Source organism: Solanum verrucosum, unplaced genomic scaffold (assembly GCF_900185275.1).
Source record: "Solanum verrucosum unplaced genomic scaffold, falcon-dt-bn FXZP01000053.1, whole genome shotgun sequence".
Lineage (NCBI taxonomy): Eukaryota > Viridiplantae > Streptophyta > Magnoliopsida > Solanales > Solanaceae > Solanum > Solanum verrucosum.
Window position 1 is genome coordinate 347,515 of NW_026020152.1, and position 22,590 is coordinate 370,104.

The 22,590-nt window shown below is 29.8% G+C and overlaps 3 protein-coding genes across 4 annotated transcripts in view; 1 reads left to right on the forward strand and 2 right to left on the reverse strand.

Moving 5' to 3' along the window:
- Positions 1–1,104: 1,104 nt before the first annotated feature.
- LOC125828174 (MADS-box protein 04g005320) lies at positions 1,105–8,478 on the reverse strand. Of its 2 annotated transcripts, none has more exons than XM_049507496.1 (8): positions 8,154–8,478; positions 6,176–6,254; positions 5,908–5,969; positions 5,520–5,619; positions 3,143–3,184; positions 3,016–3,057; positions 2,266–2,402; positions 1,105–1,442 (listed from the first exon to the last, which is right to left on the reverse strand). In XM_049507496.1, the coding sequence occupies exons 1-8, from the start codon at positions 8,336–8,338 to the stop codon at positions 1,364–1,366; spliced, it is 726 nt and encodes a 241-aa protein (XP_049363453.1). In that variant the 5' UTR covers positions 8,339–8,478; the 3' UTR covers positions 1,105–1,363. The 2 variants fall into 2 exon arrangements, with proteins under 2 accessions (XP_049363453.1, XP_049363451.1); XM_049507494.1 differs by having other exon boundaries at positions 1,169–1,448; positions 8,154–8,343.
- Positions 8,165–22,590, forward strand: part of LOC125828141 (uncharacterized) — a 192,665-nt gene continuing 178,239 nt past the window's right edge. The window contains exon 1 of the mRNA XM_049507454.1: positions 8,165–8,175. The gene's annotated coding sequence lies outside the window, so the exon portion shown is untranslated. The remainder of the gene's footprint in view (positions 8,176–22,590) is intronic.
- LOC125828160 (probable UDP-arabinopyranose mutase 2) lies at positions 17,705–20,296 on the reverse strand. The gene is given in 5 exon segments (XM_049507477.1): positions 17,705–17,910; positions 17,912–18,229; positions 18,334–18,502; positions 18,579–18,829; positions 19,879–20,296. Coding segments are annotated over 5 exon segments (1,131 nt in total). The 5' UTR covers positions 20,203–20,296; the 3' UTR covers positions 17,705–17,841.

The following is a 22,590-nucleotide window of genomic DNA, read 5'->3' on the forward strand; positions in this document are numbered from 1 at the left end:
ATAATAAATTAGTGAACAAAGAGTGACATGAAAATGGAGAGGAATATTAGGTTAAGAAAGAAAATGAGAGGTTGTCTGAAAAAGCAAGTACATGATAATAAAAGGATATAAGACATGATATGGGAGGTGACAATGATAACCACAATATATAACTAATGTTATGTGTTTAAGGATTTGTTGTCTAGTATTGATTGGCTACACAACTATTTCCTTTAATACATGTTGGATATACTATGAACCCTAACAGTTATTACACAAGTTTTAGTACAATATGTTAACTCTAGTTAGCTCACTCAAATATCTACTCTTTATACATCTTTAATTTGTGCCTTTAACTTTTCCAGGGCTATGAACATCATTATTATATTTTCATATTCTCTCTTGACAAAGTCTTAGTTCTTTTTTTTTTCTTTTTTTCTATTGATATTTCTAAGTCCAAACAAGATTTTCTCCATATTCAGGGATTGAACTCGAGACCTTTAATTAAGAATGAAGTAGTTTCACCACTCACCACAACTCATGTTGATCTAATTCTTTCTTTTAGTTTCTTGACAAAGTCTAGTTCTTTCTTCTTCTTTTTTCTCATTTGGTGTCTGGAGTCCATATTGAAGCCCTAAGAGTGGCGCTCCAAACAACATTTTGCCCATACTAGAACTCGAACTTGAAATCTCTGATTAAGAATAAAACAGTTATGATCCATCAGTACACCACAACGTTTTTTCCCCCCTATGATCTAGTTCGTTCTTTTACGTTGAAACAATATATAATCACTTAGATGAATTATTATAAAAGAAAAATAAGCACAAAACTATCTTCTTATTGTGGTTATCTCAATCTTTATATCCTAGAACCACATATATAAATTCAACCGTACTGATTTAAGGGTAAACAACCATATATGGTCAATTAACAATGACCTTTGAATTTTTTGGTTGTTGCATCAACAATAATGTAGTAGAGGCTCAAGTTATAAACTATGGTCACAATAAGGTTAGTAAGTGCATCTACTAGCATTAATTCCATAAGAATTTAAGTACTAAAACAAGAAGTAAAATAGATAATGTAGTCCGATCCGTTTGGTGAGATCAGATAAAATTGAAACGATACAGAGAAGATTAGTATGTCACGCACAAGTCGAGAAATGGTCCAAAATAGAAAATGTATGTTTGACTTATTACATGACATATATATCATTATGGTTTTGCATACTCAATAATTTACTAAACATGCAAGCTAATTAGTCTTTTGAAACACTAAAAACTCAACTTGTATGTATGAAAGAAATAACATTTATTGGTTCTTTCCAATCTCAAACTTTCATCAACTTAATTGCTTGTAAAAGGTAAGAGAACTTGTTTCCCATTCAAAGCATCCATCCAGGCAAAATTCCAGTAGCATTCTGAGTTGATGGTTCTATATTATCCAATGGAGCCAGATTGTACCTGTTACTACGTGAACTTCAGATTCTGAATTCGCCTCTACAACTTACAAGATGGCTCATCACTTCAATAAATACACAAATAAATTATTTTGAATGTATCTAATACTTCAAGTTCTGAATTCGCCTCTAAACTTAACACATGACTCACTTCAATAAATATACAATTTTTTTTTTATTTGAATGTATCTATTATATACTTTAGATTTTGAATTTTCCTCTGGACTTCCAACATGACTCACTTTATAAATACACAAAGAATTTTTTTTGAATGTATGTATCACTTTAGGTTCTGAATTCGTCTCTAGACTTACAACATGACTCACTTCAATAAATGCACACAAAAAAAATGATTTGAAAGTATCTATTGCTTTAGATTCTGAATTCGCCTCTAGAACTTACATGGCTCACTTCGATAAATACACAAAGAAAGATACTAATTTGAATGTATCTATTACTTTAGATTCTGAATTTGCCTCTAGACTTACAACACGACTCACTTCAATATACACAAAGAAATTAATTTGAATGTATCTATTAGTTATTACTTTAGATTCTGAATTCGCCTCTAGACTAACAATATCATGACTCACTTCAATAAACACACAAAGAAATTAATTTGAACGTATCTATTACTTTAGATTCTGAATTCATCTCTAGACTTACGACATGACTCACTTCGATTAATATACAAAGAAATTAATTTGAATGTATCTATTACTTTAGATTCTGAATTCGCCTCTCAGCGACTCAATTCAATGGTTCAATTTAAAATGTTGCAAAAAATGTGCTATTTAAAGGAAAAAAAACATAAAATTATAAATTACCTGTTTGGCACTATATTAGTATTGTATTGTAAAGGCTGAAAGAACCCCTCTGACTGAGCAGGTTGTTGTCTGAATTGTATATTTTGCTCTCCAGTAGTATGCCAATGTGCTTGGTGGGCTACAGAGTTTTCTTCCAACTATCATAAGCATTTCATAAAGAAATTAATAACTGTCAATCGAATCTAGAAAACTATGTAAAAAGTACGATAAGTTATAACAATTGACAATTTAAAATATTTAAAATACATATAAACATATGACATCAAAGAAAACCACATATGAATCTCAAAATCCGAAATGGAGAACAAATGAGTCAGATACCATAAAACAAAGATTAAGGGTGTGTTCGGTATAAAAAAAAAATATTTTCCATGAAAAATGTTCTTGGAAAATATTTTTTAGAAAAAATAAGTAGGTTTTTACTTGTTTTCTTATATTATGTACATAAACAAAAAAATATTATTCTTAAAACATTTTTACATAATCTAAGCAAATACTATAAGAGGTGGTGATGATGGGTAGGGGTGTGGGGTGGTGGGGATGGGATGGGGACTACAAAGGTGGAGTGAAGATGAGGTGTGTTGAAGGATCAGAAGGATACCATCAATGTGAAATGTCGTCACTTGTGGAACTTGTTTTCCTACTTTTACTGGCAAAGTCATTTTTCTCATTTTAAAAAAACTTACTTCATAGAAAAGATATTTTCCCAAAATTTAGATCAACCAAAATGAGTGCTTTCTGGATCTGTACCTTTGTCTTCAAGGATCTGTTGATTTCAAGAAGAGATTGTTCCTATAGAAAAAGCAAAAAGAACACATACAATGTCACATGAGCAATTCATTTAATTGTCAACTTAGGGGATTATACAAATACATACCTTTTGTTGAAGATCAGAAAGTTGATCAAGCATGTTTTGTGTCTGAAACATGTTCAAGGAGTTGATTAAAAATTTCTTTAGCAAATCATGCAAGCAACTATTTACCCTTTTATAAAATTATTATTTAATTATTTATAATTAGCATATAAGTTGTAAAAGAGAGAAGGTAGGAAAAGGTAAGATCTTGTTACAAAATAAATGTATATGTATGTTCTTGATAGTGTACAAAGATATAGATAAATATCAGATCTTTAGAATTTCCTCTTCAAGTCGTTCCTTAGTTAGCTTGTAATGTTACTGTATTTACACATATTTACCTATTGAATAATACACAAGTTACAATGATACATGCACTCGGAAATTTTGATCTTCCTTCAGTTTCGAAAAAAATATTTTCAGTTTCAAAAAATCTTGACCTTCCTATTGTTTCCTATGATCAGTTATCTCATGCATCTAGATCTTTGATTGCATCTCTAGACTCTATGTCTGTACCCAAAAATGTTAAGGAGGCTTTGATCATTCTAAATGGTTTGAAGCAATGCTTGAGGAAATACATGTGTTAGAGGATAACCACACATAGTAAAATTTCTCCCTAGTGGAAAGAAAGAAGTGGGTCTTCGTGGTCAAAGTTGTTTTAGAAGGTCCTGTGACAAGACTTAAGGCTAGACTTGTTGCCAATGAATATGCTTAGACTTAAGGGATGGAATATTACTCAAACATCTTCTTCCCGGTTGTCAAACTCACTACTGTTTGCTCGTTCATTTCTCTAGTTGTTTATGAGAATTCTCCTTTGCATCAGTTAAACATTAAAAATGCATTCCTTCATGGCGGTCTCTACGGAGAGGTTAATAAGAAACAACCACCTGATGTTGTTGCTCAGGGGGAGTATGAAAAAGTTTGTCACTTGAAGTAGTTCTTGTATGGCTTGAAACAAAGTCCTCGTGCTTAGTTTGAAAAATTTAGCAAGGTACGTAATTCAGGAGTTTGGACTAAAAAGAAGACAAATATGATCATTCAATCTTCTGCACGCAATTTGTGGGTGGAACTATTGTCCTTGTTGTAAATGTCAATAACATTATCATTACAAAAATGATTTTGTAGGAATCTCTTTTATCAAGTCTTTCTTACATACTAAGTTTCATTTAAAAACTTGAGACAACTGAAATACTTCTTGATAGTAGAAGTATCTAGAAACAAGAAGAAGTATTTTTCTATCTTAGAAAAAAATTATTCTTAGCCTAGTGGAAGGCATCTATTTTGTGGTTTTTTGGATGATTAAGTTATTTCTTGGAGTTCAATGGAACAATTCATTGTTACTCTCTCAACTTGTGAAGTAGAATAGTAATATACGTGTGTCATGCTATTTGATTGAGAAGATTATTGAGTAAGTTTATTTTGCCACAAATTGAAGCCATATCAAGTTGTGTTAACAACAAAAACTCGCTCAAACACTTGTCAAGAATTAAATGTATCATGATCAAAGCAATATAAACATAAGGTACTTTCATCAAAGAATGCATTGTCAAAAAGAAAATAGAATTCAAGTATGTAAAATCTCATGATCAACTTGCAGATACCTTTACAAAGCCTCTAAGAATTAAAAATTTTCAAAGGTTGAACTCGAGTTAAAATAAAAAAGAAAAATTAATATTAAGGGGACGATTTGTGGGATCAATAAAGAAAGTAGTTGGCAACAAGTTGCCATAACAAATTGCAAGAGGCCATTACATGTTTTCACATGTAATTTGCAAGTTGTTGAAGCATTAACTCCTATAAATAGGAGCTTTGTTTGTTCAATTCAAATACACCAGAGCATAGAGAGAGTAATCCACGGATTATTTTTAGTTCGTGAGAAAATAGAGTGAGTAATATTATAATGAGTTGTGTGAAATAAAAGAAAGTATTTTAAGATTTAATAGTTTTTTGACACTATCAAGTTATAATAATTGTTAGTATATTACTCCATTTGGATATTATGTTTATCCCATTAAAAGATTTGATATCGATGTCACTCTCTTTTTATTACTATTTAACATGGATATTATTCATAGGTAGAATTTATCATTTTCCCAACATACCTTTCATAAAATTATATTTATTGCACCAAATAGGGCAAAAGCATGAATGTTTGTTTATATATAAATTGTTGAACTCCGTTGACACAAGGTAAGATATTAGTGTACTTGCAAAGAGGGTTTAACGTCTCAAGTTCAAATTTCAAATCTGACATTCTATAATATAATATTGCTTGAATTGTCTTTGCATAAATTTCTAATTCCACCACTGAATTGTCATCGGACATTAGGAGCAAAGACTTATGATCTGAAAGCCTAAAATTGACAAATAAATTATAAGCTTTAAGGTGCATAGAACATACCCTTCTTGATCTTATTTGCCTCAAAGATGAATCCAGCTGACGCTCAAGCTGTTCCAAATCTTTTGTGTTTAATTGACTTAAGTCCTCTCCAAGTATATGCCTTAAAGATTAAGAATAAGTAAATCCAATGTTATTAAGAATTAGGGTAGAAGAATAATATATTGAAGCAAATAACATATTGACAAGCCGTCCTTTAATTTATTTCACGGGATTTTATCTAAACATCCTGAACTTGTTCAAACAAACGCATGATTGAACATGTCCATGCATGTTCAAAATACTAGTTCTAAACCGGTTCAGGTGTTTAGATGAAACCCCACGAAGTAAAAATGGACCGTTAATCAAAATGGGACAAGTAAAAGTGCCTTTCAAACAAATAATGAATCACCTTTGAGACTGTTGTAGCACTTCAACTCTTGCTTTCAGCTTCATATACTCTTGGTAGTTATTCTATTCCATAATAACACTAATAAGTTAGAATGAATATAGAGTGCTTGACATTAGTTATCAATATCATCTAATTAATTATTTACGAAGAAAATAAGACAGATAACCTGTTATAAAAAGTTAAATTACATTGATACTGTCAGAGTATATAAGTTAAATTTATCATTTAAGTACGAAGTAAATTGCGATTCTGAGGAAGATGAAGGAACCTGTGAATCCATTGAAGACTGGCCAGTTTCAAGGTCACCATAGCTGCATCTATGGTATCTCTCCAGTGTATCAGACATACTAGGAAAAAAAGACAAGTTGCACAAAAGTGACAATTTGATTTAGAGGAATCTTCAACTTATTAAAGGATCATACTTTATTTACTCTTTGACAAGATATGTAATTATTACTAGTTTTTTTAATCATGTTACAAGTACAATAATAATAGTAACATATCAGTGTGATCTCATAAGTGGGGTTTGAGGAGGATGGGGTGTACGTAAACCTTATACCTACCTTGTGAGAGGTAATCTAGAGGTTGTTTTCGATAGACTCTCTCAACTTATGAAAAGTGATTTCAAAACTAGGTTTAGCCAATACAAGAGTAAAAACTATGGTGAAAATACGATAGACAAGAAAGTTCATGAAGTAAAAATAGTACAAACAACCCAAGTAAAAGAAACAACAGTAATAATACAATAAACAAAGAGATAATAATAATGATATTGATAATAATTAGAACTATGTACTTCCATGTGTTTTTTTTTAAAATCTAGAATCAGTAATATATCATGTCATATCTAATCACCTTACAAGTTATAAAACCCAAATAATAAAACTACAAAGGAAAACTAATGCACAACCATAATATATATATATATAGGTACTTTATCTAACTCTTAACTAGGACCATAGGTAGAGCATAATGCTTATATGCATGCTTGGTTTTCTCTATTACATATTGCCTTATAAGTACTTTAGTCCACGGTTGCCTTCTTTCTACTTTAATATGGTATCAGAACAGATAATTAGTTATAAGTCTCAACGTTATTTATTATAATTATCTAATAAATAACTTGATAGTGTAAAAAAAACTATATTATTAATGCCTAGAGGTTGCATAAACCAATATTATTTCTACTATGTTATTTGATCTTGATTATGTTTTTTAAAATTGTTAGTTATTATAAGTTAGAATACTCGAGTAACATAAATTGAAATTGAAGGAGTATGCTGAAAATGAAGAGTAAATGACAAATTTGTCAGTTCAAGAACATTAGTGTCAATATTAGATGAAAGGCAAGTCCTTAACTTTAAGAAAAAGACGATTTAGATGGTCATTCAATTTAGAGGATTGTTATATGAAAAATTAACATTATTTCTTGATTTCAATATAATTTTCTTGGATAATAACTATTAATTGAGTGATTATTCAAACAAAAATGATCAACTGCAAAAATTACTCCAATCCGCAATACAAAATTTTCTATATGAATTGAACTTAAATGAAAAGTTGAGGATTCATATTGTCAATTCCGACTTGATATAAAGTTAGTGTTATTTGTTGCCATATATAATCAAATCAAATTCTTTTTCAAAGTTTTTTGTTGTTTTCAAAAACTAAGATAAGAATTCAGGCAGCTTTAATTCAATTCATATTATAAAACTTCTTTTTGTTTCATGTGTCTGTACTTGAAGAACGTATAAAGTGAGAATATTTTAAATTTATTTGTTTAAAATAAAAAGAAGAAAAAATGAAGGTGGAACATCAAATCATAACAAAAGTTAGATCATAAAATGAACTTTGTTTTAACAATTTTAATGTACAAGAAAACCTAGATCTAATCAAATGAAAATTTGATTATTCACCCTTAATAAATGTACTAAAAACTCTATTCTCACTCAGATCTATAACATCAATACTCAAAAACAAATAAAAATCAACAACAATTTTTTTTTTAAAAAATAACAAAATCATAATGCACATAAACATCCATTTGACCATAGATTTTGCAATCGAAACTCAAAGTTGTAATATTTGGAACTAATTTAAAGTTTTGTGAGTGGAAGTGAAATTTAAGATATTTTAAGATTAAATTTCGTGGTTAAACATATACAATTTTTCAAAAATCTATAAAACATAAACGTGAAGCTTAAATGGAGCGATATCGATCGACATTAAAAACATATAAATGTTACCTTGAGGTACTGCAAAATTCATAGAGCTTGCCACGATTAGAGAAAATGATAAGAGCAACTTCAGCTTCACACAAAATAGAAAGCTCATAAGCTTTTTTGAGTAATCCATTTCTTCTCTTAGCAAAAGTAACTTGCCTGTTTATCTTGTTTTCTATTCTCTTCAATTCTACCTTACCTCTTCCCATTATAATATTATAAACTATAGTTTCAAAAATCTAATATTTTAATCTCAAAAACTAGTCATGTGTGTGCTTTTTTTTTATAAAAGCCTATGTATAGTAGGATATTGATAGTGTAGTTATGGTTTTGGTTCTTCTTTTTTCTGTCTTTTTATTCTTAGGGTAATAAATAGCTTTGTGGGGTCACGGGGTTTCCTAATATTACAACATTGTATCTATATTTCTTATATTATTTCGTTTGATGTGATATGTGATGTATAAGGTATAATAATTTCAAGATAAAATGCAAAGTTATTTTATCGTGTGTTTAGTTGGAGATATTATGTAGTAATTCTTAGATTATTTCTCCTACAATTTATACTTTAGTGACGAAATACGTTATTTCATATACATAGTGGAATAATAACTTATTCTGAAATGATTTATTCTAAGATAAATATCACTTTAAACCTTGTGAATATTGCATTTTTGGTAATACTGCAAACTGCTTTTGTTATTTCTTCTGCTTGTGTCCCTTGTCTCTCTATAATTAATATATAAGTAAATATGTTTTGGTGTTTAGGGCAAAAAAAATAATAAAGGACAAGTCAATACTACTTAGTATTATTATTTTTGGTTTCTCACCAACTAACCTTTTAATATCATGTTTTTGCCCCTATTTTGGGGTGGTATTTAATTTGTATCAAATTACATATTAAATCAAAGGAGACATAAGTTTTAGAATTTTTTTTTCCATATAAGTTGTGTAGTATCTAGTTTGATGGGAAGACCTAAGTTAAAAGAATTTTTGCCTTATTCGGTTCTGTAGGAATTAAGCGGGCATAATTTGGTATACCTTGTAACGCAGAACATGTGTTATATTATGATACAAATATTTATTTATTTTCCTTGTAGAATTTGTTTTAAATTTTTTTTATGCTAGGGGTATTTTAAGTCAGTTTTTTTTATTACTTAAAGGACAAAAAATAAAGATCACCAACTTAAGAGTCAAAAATTTAAAACCACCCCAAAATGGGGGCAATCGTGCGAATAACCTTTTTAATATTCGTATTGGAGCCTCGACTAATTTCAATTCTAGTCGTGTGTGACTCGTTTAAGTGGGTAACACTCTATAACAAATGTTTATCCATACCAAGTAAGAATTCAAAACTCCGATTAAAAATAAAGAATCATATTTATTCCATCACAGTCTTTTATCGATAATACTTTTACTAATATCTTTATGTTATCTCTAGAATTTGATTGGTGGCTGTCAAGTCTAACCCAAACTTTAGATTTTTAAGCAAGTTGAGGTGTAGAGCACTGAGGAGTGGGCATGTACTCTTATTTTGAGCAAATATGCCCCAATTTGATTTGAAGTTCTCAACAATGGTATCTTTTTAGGCCCTTTTGGCTAGCTATTACTTTTTACTGTGATTTGAAATCAGATTGATTTGAAATTAAAATTTTATTTGAATGCGTAAATTAAATTTTTTAAATGAGTAAATCATAATTCATAAATAAGGTATCGAAATATAATGAATCAATCAAATAACTTGGTTATTTATTTATAAATAAATGTTTGTAATTACATTTTATTAGAAAGTTCCAAATTCACATAATTTTACATACTACTAGAAATAAAAGTTTTTTCCGCTGATCAAAGAGATTTCAATCAGTCAAGTCCCACATTTCCATTTTAATGGAAACTGTGAGACATATTATGAAAGGTATTTGTATCCCTTACTGGGATTGAGGGGTGTTTTAAAAGACCTTTATATGGAGATACATTATAAGCCCCTTATATTGGAAATATCATGTCTACAAAATACAAAAGTTAGCTCATGACGAAAAAGAATGTTCAAACTATACTAAAGAGATCACACATTTCTTCTAGCTAGAACTGGACATATAGTGCGTGGACAATTTTAGTATGGAGGTCTAACATCGAAAAACAAGAATGGAATGAATCGTGCATTAATATTATGTAGGGAAATAATTTTTGTGTCTAACTCAAATCTAAAAGCGAACTTATAAGGAAACGATTGTTTAGATCATATTATAGTAAATACCATTTCTTAAACCACCGAGATGGGACTCTTCACAAAATTATACACACACTAGACAATATAAATATCTTTTTACACCATCAATAATAGGTAAGTGTATTTATACTAGATTATCAATCAATATTTACTAAAAATATAATCTGATCGTGTAAATATTTTTTACACCGTCAATACATATAATTGAAACTTAATAGTATTTAGCAGTCAAGGAGTACAAGAATATTTGGTGCTAATTAAATGTATAACAACCTTAAATATTGTTTGTTTTTCCTTAAACAAGACATAGCACACTCCCCCTTATGCATCTTTTGGGGACATACCCACATGTTTCTGTTACATGAGTTGGATATTTTGATATTAGATACCTAAGAATATGTCATGTTACTCCATACATATCAAACAATATTTCACTTCAATTGAAATATTTAAAATCAAGATTTGTGATTACATAAACTATATACGTTAATGTAATCATTCAATCTTGATTCAACACGGAGATAAATGAGAGAAATTTTTGATTTTAAAAAATAAAGCACATAGTGTATGGGAATTGATATACAAATTAACTGGTATCATCTAAATTGAATATTACAATTCATAGAGATCGATTTGTATATCTATTTCATACACTAAAATAATTAATAACATATAAAATTTGGTGATCACATTTCATACATTAAATACCACAAATCTTAGATATCAATTTCTACAATCATTTCATAAACTTAAGCAATTAATAAAATACATAAAATTTGTTGAGCACCAATTTTCATACCAATTACTAGAGTCATCATACACAATACATAAACTAAAACATGTTTGTATAACATATGGTATATAAACTAATTTCCACAATCATTATAAACATTCCATAGAAATACGACATATATATAAGAAATCACTTTACAAATCGATTCCACACAGTATATATATAAAATCTAAGGAATATTCCGTAAATTGAATATACAATTTATAGATATCAGTTAGTACAATCATTTCATAATTAAATAAAATTATTGAATAAAATATAAAATTCGATAAATACCAAATTTATATTAATTTTCATAGTCATTATACACATTATATTCCATACAAATATGACATATAAAAACATTATTTCATAACTCAAATAATAGAAACAAGTTTCCCTAAATAAAATCCAGCCCTAGTACCAAAGTTATTCACAAAAAAGGGTAAGACTCTTTTCACATTTTCCATATTATATATATATATATATATATATATATATATATATATATATATATTATTTTATTTAGTTATTTATTTTTGGGTGAAATTCATATTGTCCATTCTTTTGGAGTTGGGTATATTCTCTGCTAAAAAGATGGAGTAAGTAATATTGGATTATTCTATTCTCTTATTTCTTTTTGGTCGAGAATCTACAATTTTGCATCTTGAAATAAGAAATGACAAGTAAATATATATATATATATATATATATAAAATTCAATTTGTGAAGAAGGTAAATTGACCAAAATTATAAAGTTCTTGTTTTGCATTGTATATATGGTACTTTTACGCAGACTAATAATTTTAGTAAAAATAATCCAAAATTGAAAATATATTTTAATATAATGAAAAAGTATTTTAAGAATAAGTACTATAGATGGTTTTAATAAAGAATAACTTGCTTTTGAAAGATGTTATTTTTATTCACAGTATCTTAGTTACCTTTGGGATAGTTAAAGAATATTTATGTTTTTGTTGGTTCTCATTCTATCTCACTACATCAATTAGCAATAAATATGATTTCCTTCGACTTTTTCTTACATCATCAAAATACAAACTAAGCAAATAAAATAAATGATTCCTTTTTGAATAAATTCCCCCCTTCCCCCCCCCCCCCCCCCCCAACTTAATTGTGTATGTTTTTTTTTTCCTTTCCTCGAGTAAATTGTAAATCCATGAAGATCCTAATAATTAGTGGTCCTTATCACCCTACTCAACCAAATGGAGTGCTATTTGTTTTTGTTTGACAAAAGTCCCAAATTGGTGGTTAATAAGATCGTTGGACTCCTTATAAAGCTTAGACAATCCTTTTTCTTTTGATCTAGCTTTTGGGTCAGAGTTCGGCAAAAGACCTAATTTTACATGATATCATAGCATGATCTGTTGGTGTACTATACCACAAATACAATATATTACAGTTGAAAATAAAACGACAAAAATGAATAAACAAATTTTTAGGCTTAGGCACGATATCTTGCTCTCTTTAAGGATCTTCATAATCTACATCGATCCAGCAGTATAACTCTTGGTCTGTCCCCTCCAGTATAATACAACAACTCAACAACGTCGTACAACTCAAGCAACTTCGGCTTAATTAAAGAATTCAAAGCTCCACAAACAAAATACCTTCTTCAACATATAATTACTCTCTTTTATGTAGTGATTATATATAGTTGAAGACTTAGAATATTTTTCTTTGTTTCAACTCCTTCTTTCACTACACTAACCTCAATATAAACTTCTTTTCTTTTCTTACATTATTTCTCTTCTCCCAATACAAAGTAAAACCACACTATTTATAGGTGATGAATTTTTCCTTGTAATGAATAGGAAGATTATGAGGTAGTAAATTGGGTAAATGAATAGCTCAAATGTTACATAAGTTACAAGGTATAATCAAGTATAGAATAATGAGTGGAATTAGTGGTAGATCATGACAATAGTGGTTATAAGAGTTACACCACAATAACCACAATAATGACCACATTCTTATCACCAACAAGATCCATCTCACCCAATGTGAGGCCCCCATAATTAAAATTGGATAGTTAATAAGATGGTTGAACTTCTTAGGCTTGAACAATCCTCCTTCTTTAATTAACTTAGCTTTTGGGGTCTGAGTTAGACACAAAATTTATTTTTACATGGTATCAGAACAGGACACATCTCAACCAATATTAAGTCAGCACACAGCGTGATGTGGGATATTAAACAATGACAAAAATCTCATATTAATGATTAATAAGATAAATAAATTCCTTATAAAACTTAAGTGTGTAAGTTAGGCCCAAAACCTAATTTTACTAAGTTCGTGAAAAAGTGTCATTACTGCTTACCAATGTTAAAAAAAAAGAGGTTAGGGAAAGAACACACTCTGTGAAAACCCAAAGTAGGAAATCAAACAAACAAAATATCGACACGTTTTTGTACTATAAGCATGGATCTCTTAACCATCATTAATGACAGCAATCTTTAACAACAGTACCTAATCCCTTTATAACAGATCACATATAGACAGTCATCATCATCATAAGCTTTAATTAACTTTTTAAATATTTGCAGATGTCGTTTGTACTTTCATACAAAATATGAAAACTATTTTTTCTTTTTCAAAATAAATGATGTATTTAGTTTCGACTCTAAACTTAAAAAATATTTATTATAAGTAAAATAATTTCAAACATGTTATGTTGCCAAACATTCTTAGCATTCATAATCGATATCCAACCATCTTGAGTTGATTGAACCACATGTTTTATTCAGTAGTGTAGTCAAAATTTTGCTAATAATTTAACCTATATATATATAATATTGTTTTTGATATACATAATATAATTTTTCTACGAATCGGATGTGTTGGTATGTAACTGACCTGTCGGTTTAGTATGGTACATAAACCACACGTCTAGACTTGTACTCAAAACTACTAGTTCAAAGGACACAATAGAGTATAGACTAATAGAACCAATTCAAATTTTTTTTGTCAAGTACTAAAGTTGTTAAAATAGAGTCATGTCTTTAGACAAGTCAAATTAATTGAAAGCTAACGTTTTACATCTTTAGGTATAACATCTTCTCAAAATTTTAATGAATCAAAAAAATTTGGGACACAAAATTAAATAGTCGCTCTTTCACTTTTACTTGTTTATTATACTAAACATATTTATTTTTACCATTTTATATTTGTTTTACCTTTAGTAATTTAGTATATTATTTATTTCTCAACATTTAGATGATTAATTTAGTTAATAAATAATGTCATGGATGAGTCCTTTTTCAAATGGTAATATCATAGATGAGTTAAATTTTAAACAGATGATATAGATAAGTCTGTTCTCAAAATTTAATGACATATTTTAATTTTTTTCCTTTAATTTATTATATTTACATCGAGTTAAATATATGAACAAATAAATAAATATGAACGGAACAAAATAGCAGATGAGCTATCTTTTTCAGTGAGCTTTAAGTCAACAACAACTTTGTATAATGTTTAATTAATGGGAGACAAATGCAATGCTTGATTATAGCAATGCACTTTAATTAATTGCATGAAGCTGTCGGACTTGATGCAACATATATAGATTTGTTACTCCGTCTCTTTTTAGTTATCATGTTACATTTTTTGAAAGTCAATTGATTAATTTTTAAAGTTAAATTAGATTATATTAATTCGATATTTTAAATTAAAAAATTGGATATTCATGAAAAACTATATGAAAAGTACTATAAACTACAATTTTTTGCATATCCATATGATGAAAAATATATCGTAAAATATTAGTCAAAGTTCTTATCATTTGACTCCAAAAAAGGAAAACATGACAACTAAAAAGAAACGGAACGAGTGTCATCTTTAGTTTTTGTGTACAAATTTAAAACATTCTTGGATAGTGAGATAAAGGGAAATTAACACTTTTATTGAGCCTATAATACAATAAGGAATCGTTTGGTTTACGATATAAGGTATAATAATTTCATAATAATTGTACATTAGTTTATTATTCGTTTGATTGAAGGTATTCAATAATTCTTGAATTATTTATTCCACCATTTTTATCATAATGATGAAATAAGTTATTTCATATATATATTAGAATAACATATTCCAAAATTAATTTTATGAGAAAACTTGTTTGCAACCAAACACCTCTCTAGGTGGTAAAGGAGCCGATAGAAGAGAGTGACAAAAAGTGGAGCACCAATAAATTAATAAAAATATCTAAACTAGTGAATAATTAGAAGAATGAAATGTTTATTGTGTTATATAAATCAAAGCTGTTCACAGCACAATTGGCCCATTAGCTCAGTTGGTTAGAGCGCGAAGGTCGCAGGTTCGAGACTTGCATGGGCCACTTTGTTTTTATCTTAATACAGTCGAAGTCTTTTTGCAGTTAACTATAGTGACAATAAAACGCACATATATACAACTTTTATCGAGCATAAAAGAAAGTAGAAAATATTTATTTTTATAGTAAATCGATTAGGATTTTACACACACACACACACACATATATATATATATATATATATGTCTTTTTGCAGTTAACTATAGTGACAATAAAACGCACATATATACAACTTTTATCGAGCATAAAAGAAAGTAGAAGCGATTTGGACTGCTTTGTGATATGTGTATATCACGTTCATTTTTGCAATATGTGTATAATCTATTGTATACCGTGTATATCATTTTTATATCGCACATATTTCTTCATGGATAGATATCTATACATGATACACAAGAAAAAAAAAATGGAGATATGGTGTGTTATATATGGAGATATACACAAAATACAGTGGGAAATATGAAATTTGGTTCAAACCTTCTTCAAACATGTCCAAATTTGATATGAAATTTCACAGTCAACCTCGAGTTTCAATATTAAAATTTAGTGCACCCTATCAAGGATTTTTGTATACTCGAAACTTGAACTCGAGACCTCTAATTAAGGAAAAAGCATCTCCAATCCAATCCACTGCACCACGTGCTTTGATGATACAACTTATTCTTTCATTTGGAGATAAGGTGATTAATTTTGATTTTACTTTTTGTTATTCTCTTTGTCTACATCTTTAATTTGCAAGTGAGTACAAAAATACCAGACAAAGAGAGCTTTCAATAAAGTTTAGAGAAGAAAAATCACACTTTAATGATCTTGCTTACAACTTGGTAAAATGTATTTCAAGAAGGTGACACAACAACTAAATTATCATCATGTCATATAAATTCCATTATTTTTCCCATGTTACTACTCACTTTTGCATATAACACTCAATTACTTCCTCTTCCACTTTGCTACTACATTACTATATAATATATTTTAAGCACTATAATATTATGTATGATATGATATTTTTTATTTGCTCAAATCTACTGAATATTGAATAGAAGTCTTATGTTAAATAGATATTGTGCTCCTCATAAAAATAATAGTTAGTGATGTTCTGATGATTCTAATCAGAGTCAACAAGCAGGTCGAATTGACAAAACGATGGACGTTGATGAAGTCGATAGTGCAACATTCTAAGTTGTTCAAGACTTTAAGACTTCACTTATACCTAGTTAAGAGAGACTTTTACGTATAATTGCTCATCAAATTAATAGTAAATATATCAAAAGAGACACAGACATCTAACGTGATTTAGTCAATTGACCTAATTCAGAAGAGGAGATGATCAACAATCCACTATATAAAAGAGAGTACACAATATCGAGAGAAATAACCTCACAAATTCACTCAAAATAGAAAGAGGTTCACGCAAGTGTTAACGTAACACTTGTGTCTAACAAATTCTCCTCTTAAACAAAACTCTTAAACCCCTTAGAGTTGTGAATGATGTCAGGTTAGAGGTAATGAACCTCTATATAGATAGAATTATAAACTTTTTCCTATGAGAGAAAAGACTAGTCATATATAGAGACTTGGAAAATCCAATTATGACAAGAAACTAAGACAAAATTGGATGTCATCACCAAATATTTGTTTTAACCTCTTTATTAGTTAGATTCTAACAAAATTCTAATGTTTGTATAGCATATTTGTGTGATTTTCCCTAGTGTGTTAGTGGATCCATATATTATGTAGATGGGCTCAATTGACTCATATGTTATGTTTTGTCCTTATTAGAGTATCAATTTATGATATGATTAGAGGCCCATGGGCTAGAGTTTATGATCTGTAATGCTATTGCAAATTTTCTTAAATTTTTTATTTTTATAAAACAATTCCATTTAAATTATATTTCATGTTTGTTCGTTTCAAATTTCAAACAATCAAATATTATTTACACAAATTATAACCAAACACAACTTCGAAAATGAAAATATTTGCAATATTAGGTAATAACTCATTTTTAAAGATTTGATCTCTGACATTATATAACTATCTATTTGTTATATTACTATTTTATTGTAAATTTGATTGTATATTTCAAATAAATTAGTCATATTATGTGATTTTAAAAAAAAATTGGAGTATGAATCAAATCTAGAAAAAGTACACATTCATATTCTAATATTCACAAAAAGTATGACCACCATTCCAACTTGAAGAAAAACCAAATAAAGTGATGAACATGAAGGAGATATAATATTTGAACTCAAAAGTTTGGAATTAAATTCGAAAATTAAATAGTAGTCTACAATAAAAGTAAATCCTAGACAAAAATTAAACAAGTAAATAGATAAATAATGTCTCCAAACTCAACTCAAACTGTAAAAAGGGAAGAACCATAAGCTAAATGGAATCTATTTTCCCGGGCCGTTCGAGATGGAAGGCTTAGCCAAACCTTCCCCAGTAGGATTGAGCTCATCCCAGGCTTCAATCCATGTGACCATGGCATCAGCTAGCTTGGTGAAATACGGGTCTATAGTGGAAAGTTTCTCCTTGACCTGTTTCGACAGCTCGAGATAGCACTGTTGAACACTTGTGCAATCTTTTGGAAGAGTTGCAGACTGGAAAAATGGAATGATCTCTTCTTGCCAGTAGATGCCTTTGTACTCCTTTTTAAGGTTAACAAAGGGGTTGCTTGCTTTGCTGTGCCATATGTAGGGTAAACCAGTCTTGACACCGAGTCCCAAATGGTCGCATATCACCTATAAATCAGATGACTCAATGTTAGAATTCATTCATTCTACGAAAATGTGTTTTACTTTCGAAGTTACTATGCATCAACGACAGAAAGAACGGATATTTTTACCTTGATGCACCAACCAGCCCACATATCGTCGTATCGACCAATTGGCTGACCATCACCCATGAGGCCAAAGTACATTGCAGGTCCAATCAGCTCACGGTCGAATGCCAAATTCATTCCACACATAGGGAACAAAGTGCCTTTAGGAATTGTCATGACAGCATCCACATATCTGGAAATTGTACAGATGTTGAAATGTTAACTAATTCAATAAGCTCAAAGATTTGATTTATGGGAAAAGTTCATACCTCGTGTTCCTCTCACGTGGCTTAACAAGTTGAGTAGGTGCATCATAGTCGGGGATGTTGAGCCAAAGTCCATGAGAAACAGCTGTGGCAGCACCCTCACGCATACTGAAAGGGTATCCACGAACGAAATCTGCTCCTTCTCTGTATGGATCATACAGAGTGTTAAAGAAATGTGGAGTGGAAGGACATAACAGGTTCTTTATGTGCTGCTCAAGAGCATTGATGTCTTTGCCAGATGGATCTTTGGCCACCTGCACATCAGCAAGCAACAAGAGTTCAACATATGATTAAATGAATGATAGACAAAATAAACTATCAGATCAAGGCATTGGAACCATAGTAAGAAGTGAGATTCATGCATGATCAATAGAACCCCTTCGTTGGATTGTCGGAAAATCATACGAAGGCAGCTCAAAAATCTGTTCTTGTTCTAGATAGAAGGTCCAAAAACCAGATGGCACATCTATGGAGTAAGCAGTGATTGGAAAAACTGGTAAAAAAAGTGTGACACAAGCCAAATATATGGGCCTAAGATGGAAGACTTCCTTTTACTAGTAAATCATCATCCCTTAGATAGGAAAGCACTATTTTAAAAAGGGTTCAATGATTGCATGGGACAAAGTCAATCAACAAAGATCATCACATAATAACACTCAATTCTAAAAGGAGGTGTATCATTCAGTAATATAGCATAATTACATTACACATAGCTTCAAAGTTCAAACATTATGAAACAAACAAGCCAATAAACCAAGAAAACATGAAGCCACTGCAAGATCTAGCTCACATACATCAAGATCAAGTAGGTCCCTTTATTTTAAAAACTATGCAAGAACAAAAAAAACAAGTCTTGATGGTGCAAATCATAAAACAAATTGTCCTATAAACTAACAATGTCAACTTAACAAAAGAAGACATTTAAGCTATCAAAGGATCTCCAAGCACCATATAGTTGCAGATCATAAGATCCTCAATCAGATCTCCGAAGTCCAAATAAAACAAAAACACAAACTTACCAGATCCAAAACAAATCATAAACCAGCTAACATAATTCAACACTTTTTTACTCTTTCAAACCCCTAGTCAAAACCTCAAGTCAGCACCAAATTCAAAACACAAAAAGTTGACAATAAAACACCAAGATCCAATTTTTATCAACATCCACAAAGCAAAACCAAGCAATCACAAAGTAAAAGGTAACCCCACATCCAAAACTCATCAAGATCCAATTTTTCCCAACCCCACAACACAAAAACCTCATAAACCACAAAAAAAGATGCAAAATTGACTTTATACTCACAAAGCAATCATCATCAATAGTGTAGATATACTTCTTCTTAGACACCATATACCCAAAGCACCTACAAGCAGAGTCCTTAAAAGAGATACAAGATGCCTTTGGTCCAAGAATCCTGTTAATATCATTACGATTATAAAGCTCATAATCAAATCCTTCAGGGACATTAATGGTCTTTGAAGGGTCACCATCTTGAACAATGATGAGATGATATGGCTGGAAAAAGGGTCTCCACATCTCCAAGAAATCAAGATTTCTGATTGTGGGTATCACAATATCAAGCTCATCCTTCAGCAATGGCGTTGGTGTCACTGAAGCTCCTGCCATGGCAACAATGGATCTGAAAGAAGGAGGAAAAAAACAGTTCTTGAAGTGAGAAAGAAAATTGGGATGAGATATATATTTATAGAAAGACTATTCTTTTCTTTATCTTTTTTACCTATTTTATGTTCGTTATTTATATTAAAGTCCAATTAAATTTGTATATTTAAGATAAAAAAACTCGAAACTTATATTTAAGGACCGAAAAACAGTTTGTAATAGTATTGTTGACTTCAATTACCTTAGAAACGTGTCAATTGATAAGAGAAAATTATATTAATTTTTTTTACCGACAAGAGAATTTGTTATTATGAAAAAATATAGGCAGAAAACACCCTATTTATAACGGTAGAAAACCTACTTTAATTTGAAATAGGAAACTCTATTTTTACAAATTTTTTGACTATAAGTCCTAATTACACAGGAATTCAATAACCTTACAAATAACTATAAATCCTAATTAGATATGAAGTAAATAATTTTTTTTATATAATTTCATTAATTAATCAAATTAACATTCGAGAAATTAACAAAAATTCTGAGACTAAAAGAGTGTTATTTGAATTATGATAAATACTCCATTTATTTGAAAATCTTTCTTGAATTTTGTTTCACTATTTAGTAGGGTATTTAACTTAATATTGGATATATGAACTATTTAGTAAGGATAAATATAAGGTATTGCATTTTTGAATTTTTCAATATTTACCAAACCCAAAATTCAATATTCAATACGTAATCCTATTTACTAAAAAAAAAGAAATATACAAATTCATATATATTCCTAAATAAAGTTTGGAAATTATTGTTTTATATTAATAATCAAAAGATGACAAATGAGTCACCAAAGAAAAGTAGGAGAAGGTTTAATTTTCTTCATTTTTTATTAAAGTTTTTTCCAGCAGCCAACGACTTGCAAACGTTGACGGACCTCTTCTTCTAAGGAGTATCAAAATACAGAGAAGTAAAATCGCGTAGAAGATAAAAAGTATCAATATATAATATATATACATCAAAAATTTATTTTTATCTAATTTTTTGACGAAGGAGTTTGGCTCCGCCACTATTCGCGGCCAGCTTCTTAGAGGGACTATGACCATTTAGGCTGCGGAAGTTTGAGGCAATATATAACAAGTTTGTGATGCCCTTAGATATTCTGGACCCCATGTGCGTTACATTAATGTATTCAACAAGTTTATAGTCTTGATCGACACGTTCGAATAATTTTTGAAATTTCATCGTGATGGAGATAGATTATTAAAATTGTTGGTTTTCAACAAAGAATTCTTAGTCAATGCGAATTGGTAACACATTTGAAATATACGATATATTCATGATTTGATTAAAAATCAATCCAAATAAAAATGTACACATTCAAATACACTCTTTTTCTCATAATATGAAATTACATATTCAAAAGCTAATTTCAAATTCCATGTGGAACGGCAACTAAAATATAGACGGACAAAGTTTGTAAGTTGTGAATAGAACCCTGAGGGGTAGCTCAGCTGGTAAAGGCCTGAGACAAAGTCCTTCAGGTCGCCGGTTCGAGCCCCAGCAGGGCCACTGGAGGCATTACAAACCGGCCGCGTCTCCAGGGCCCCGTGGAACTAACCGTGGTGGACCCGCCTTGAAACAGCGGGACCCGGTGGGTATAGCTAGTCGGGTTCGCAAAGCGACGCCCGGAAACCACGGTAAAAAAAAAAAAAAAAAAAAGTTGTGAATAGGAAGAAAAAAGGGGATTTTAATGGTATATTCGAAAGAGACAGAGTGTAGCCAGTAAATACACTACTGTCATGCATTTATATATTTGAATTTACAAGTGACATGTGTTACTCTCACATTTCAAATTGACTTTCTTCACAGGTAATATAATTAGCTTTAGATAAATCACAACTACTAGTAGTACTAGTAAACAATAATAATGCTATCCATCGATAAGGATCGTTGTAGAATGATAAGTATTTTTTCTAGTTTGAACTTATAAAATATAGAGTCATTTTTATTAGGGATATAATACAAGAGTCTCTCATAGCACATGAGGTAAATTAGTTCATGGTAAATAAAATGTGTATAAATTATGACTTAATTTATGTGCTTCTTCTGTCTAAATTTGTATGTCATTTTTTGTTTTTTCTAGAGTCAAACAATTTAAGTTTGATCGTCAATTTGCACATGAAATCTTCAATTTTTTTAAAAATGAAATTTATATATTTATAAACTATGTAAAAAATACTATAAGTCACAATAATTGATAATTCAAAATGTTTAAAAGATCTATGAAAAACTTACGATAAAAAATAGATTGTTTGAATCTCGAAATTCAAAAAATACCACATAAAATAGACGGAGGGAATACTAATTTTACGTCTACTTTACGTGAGATGGAAATAA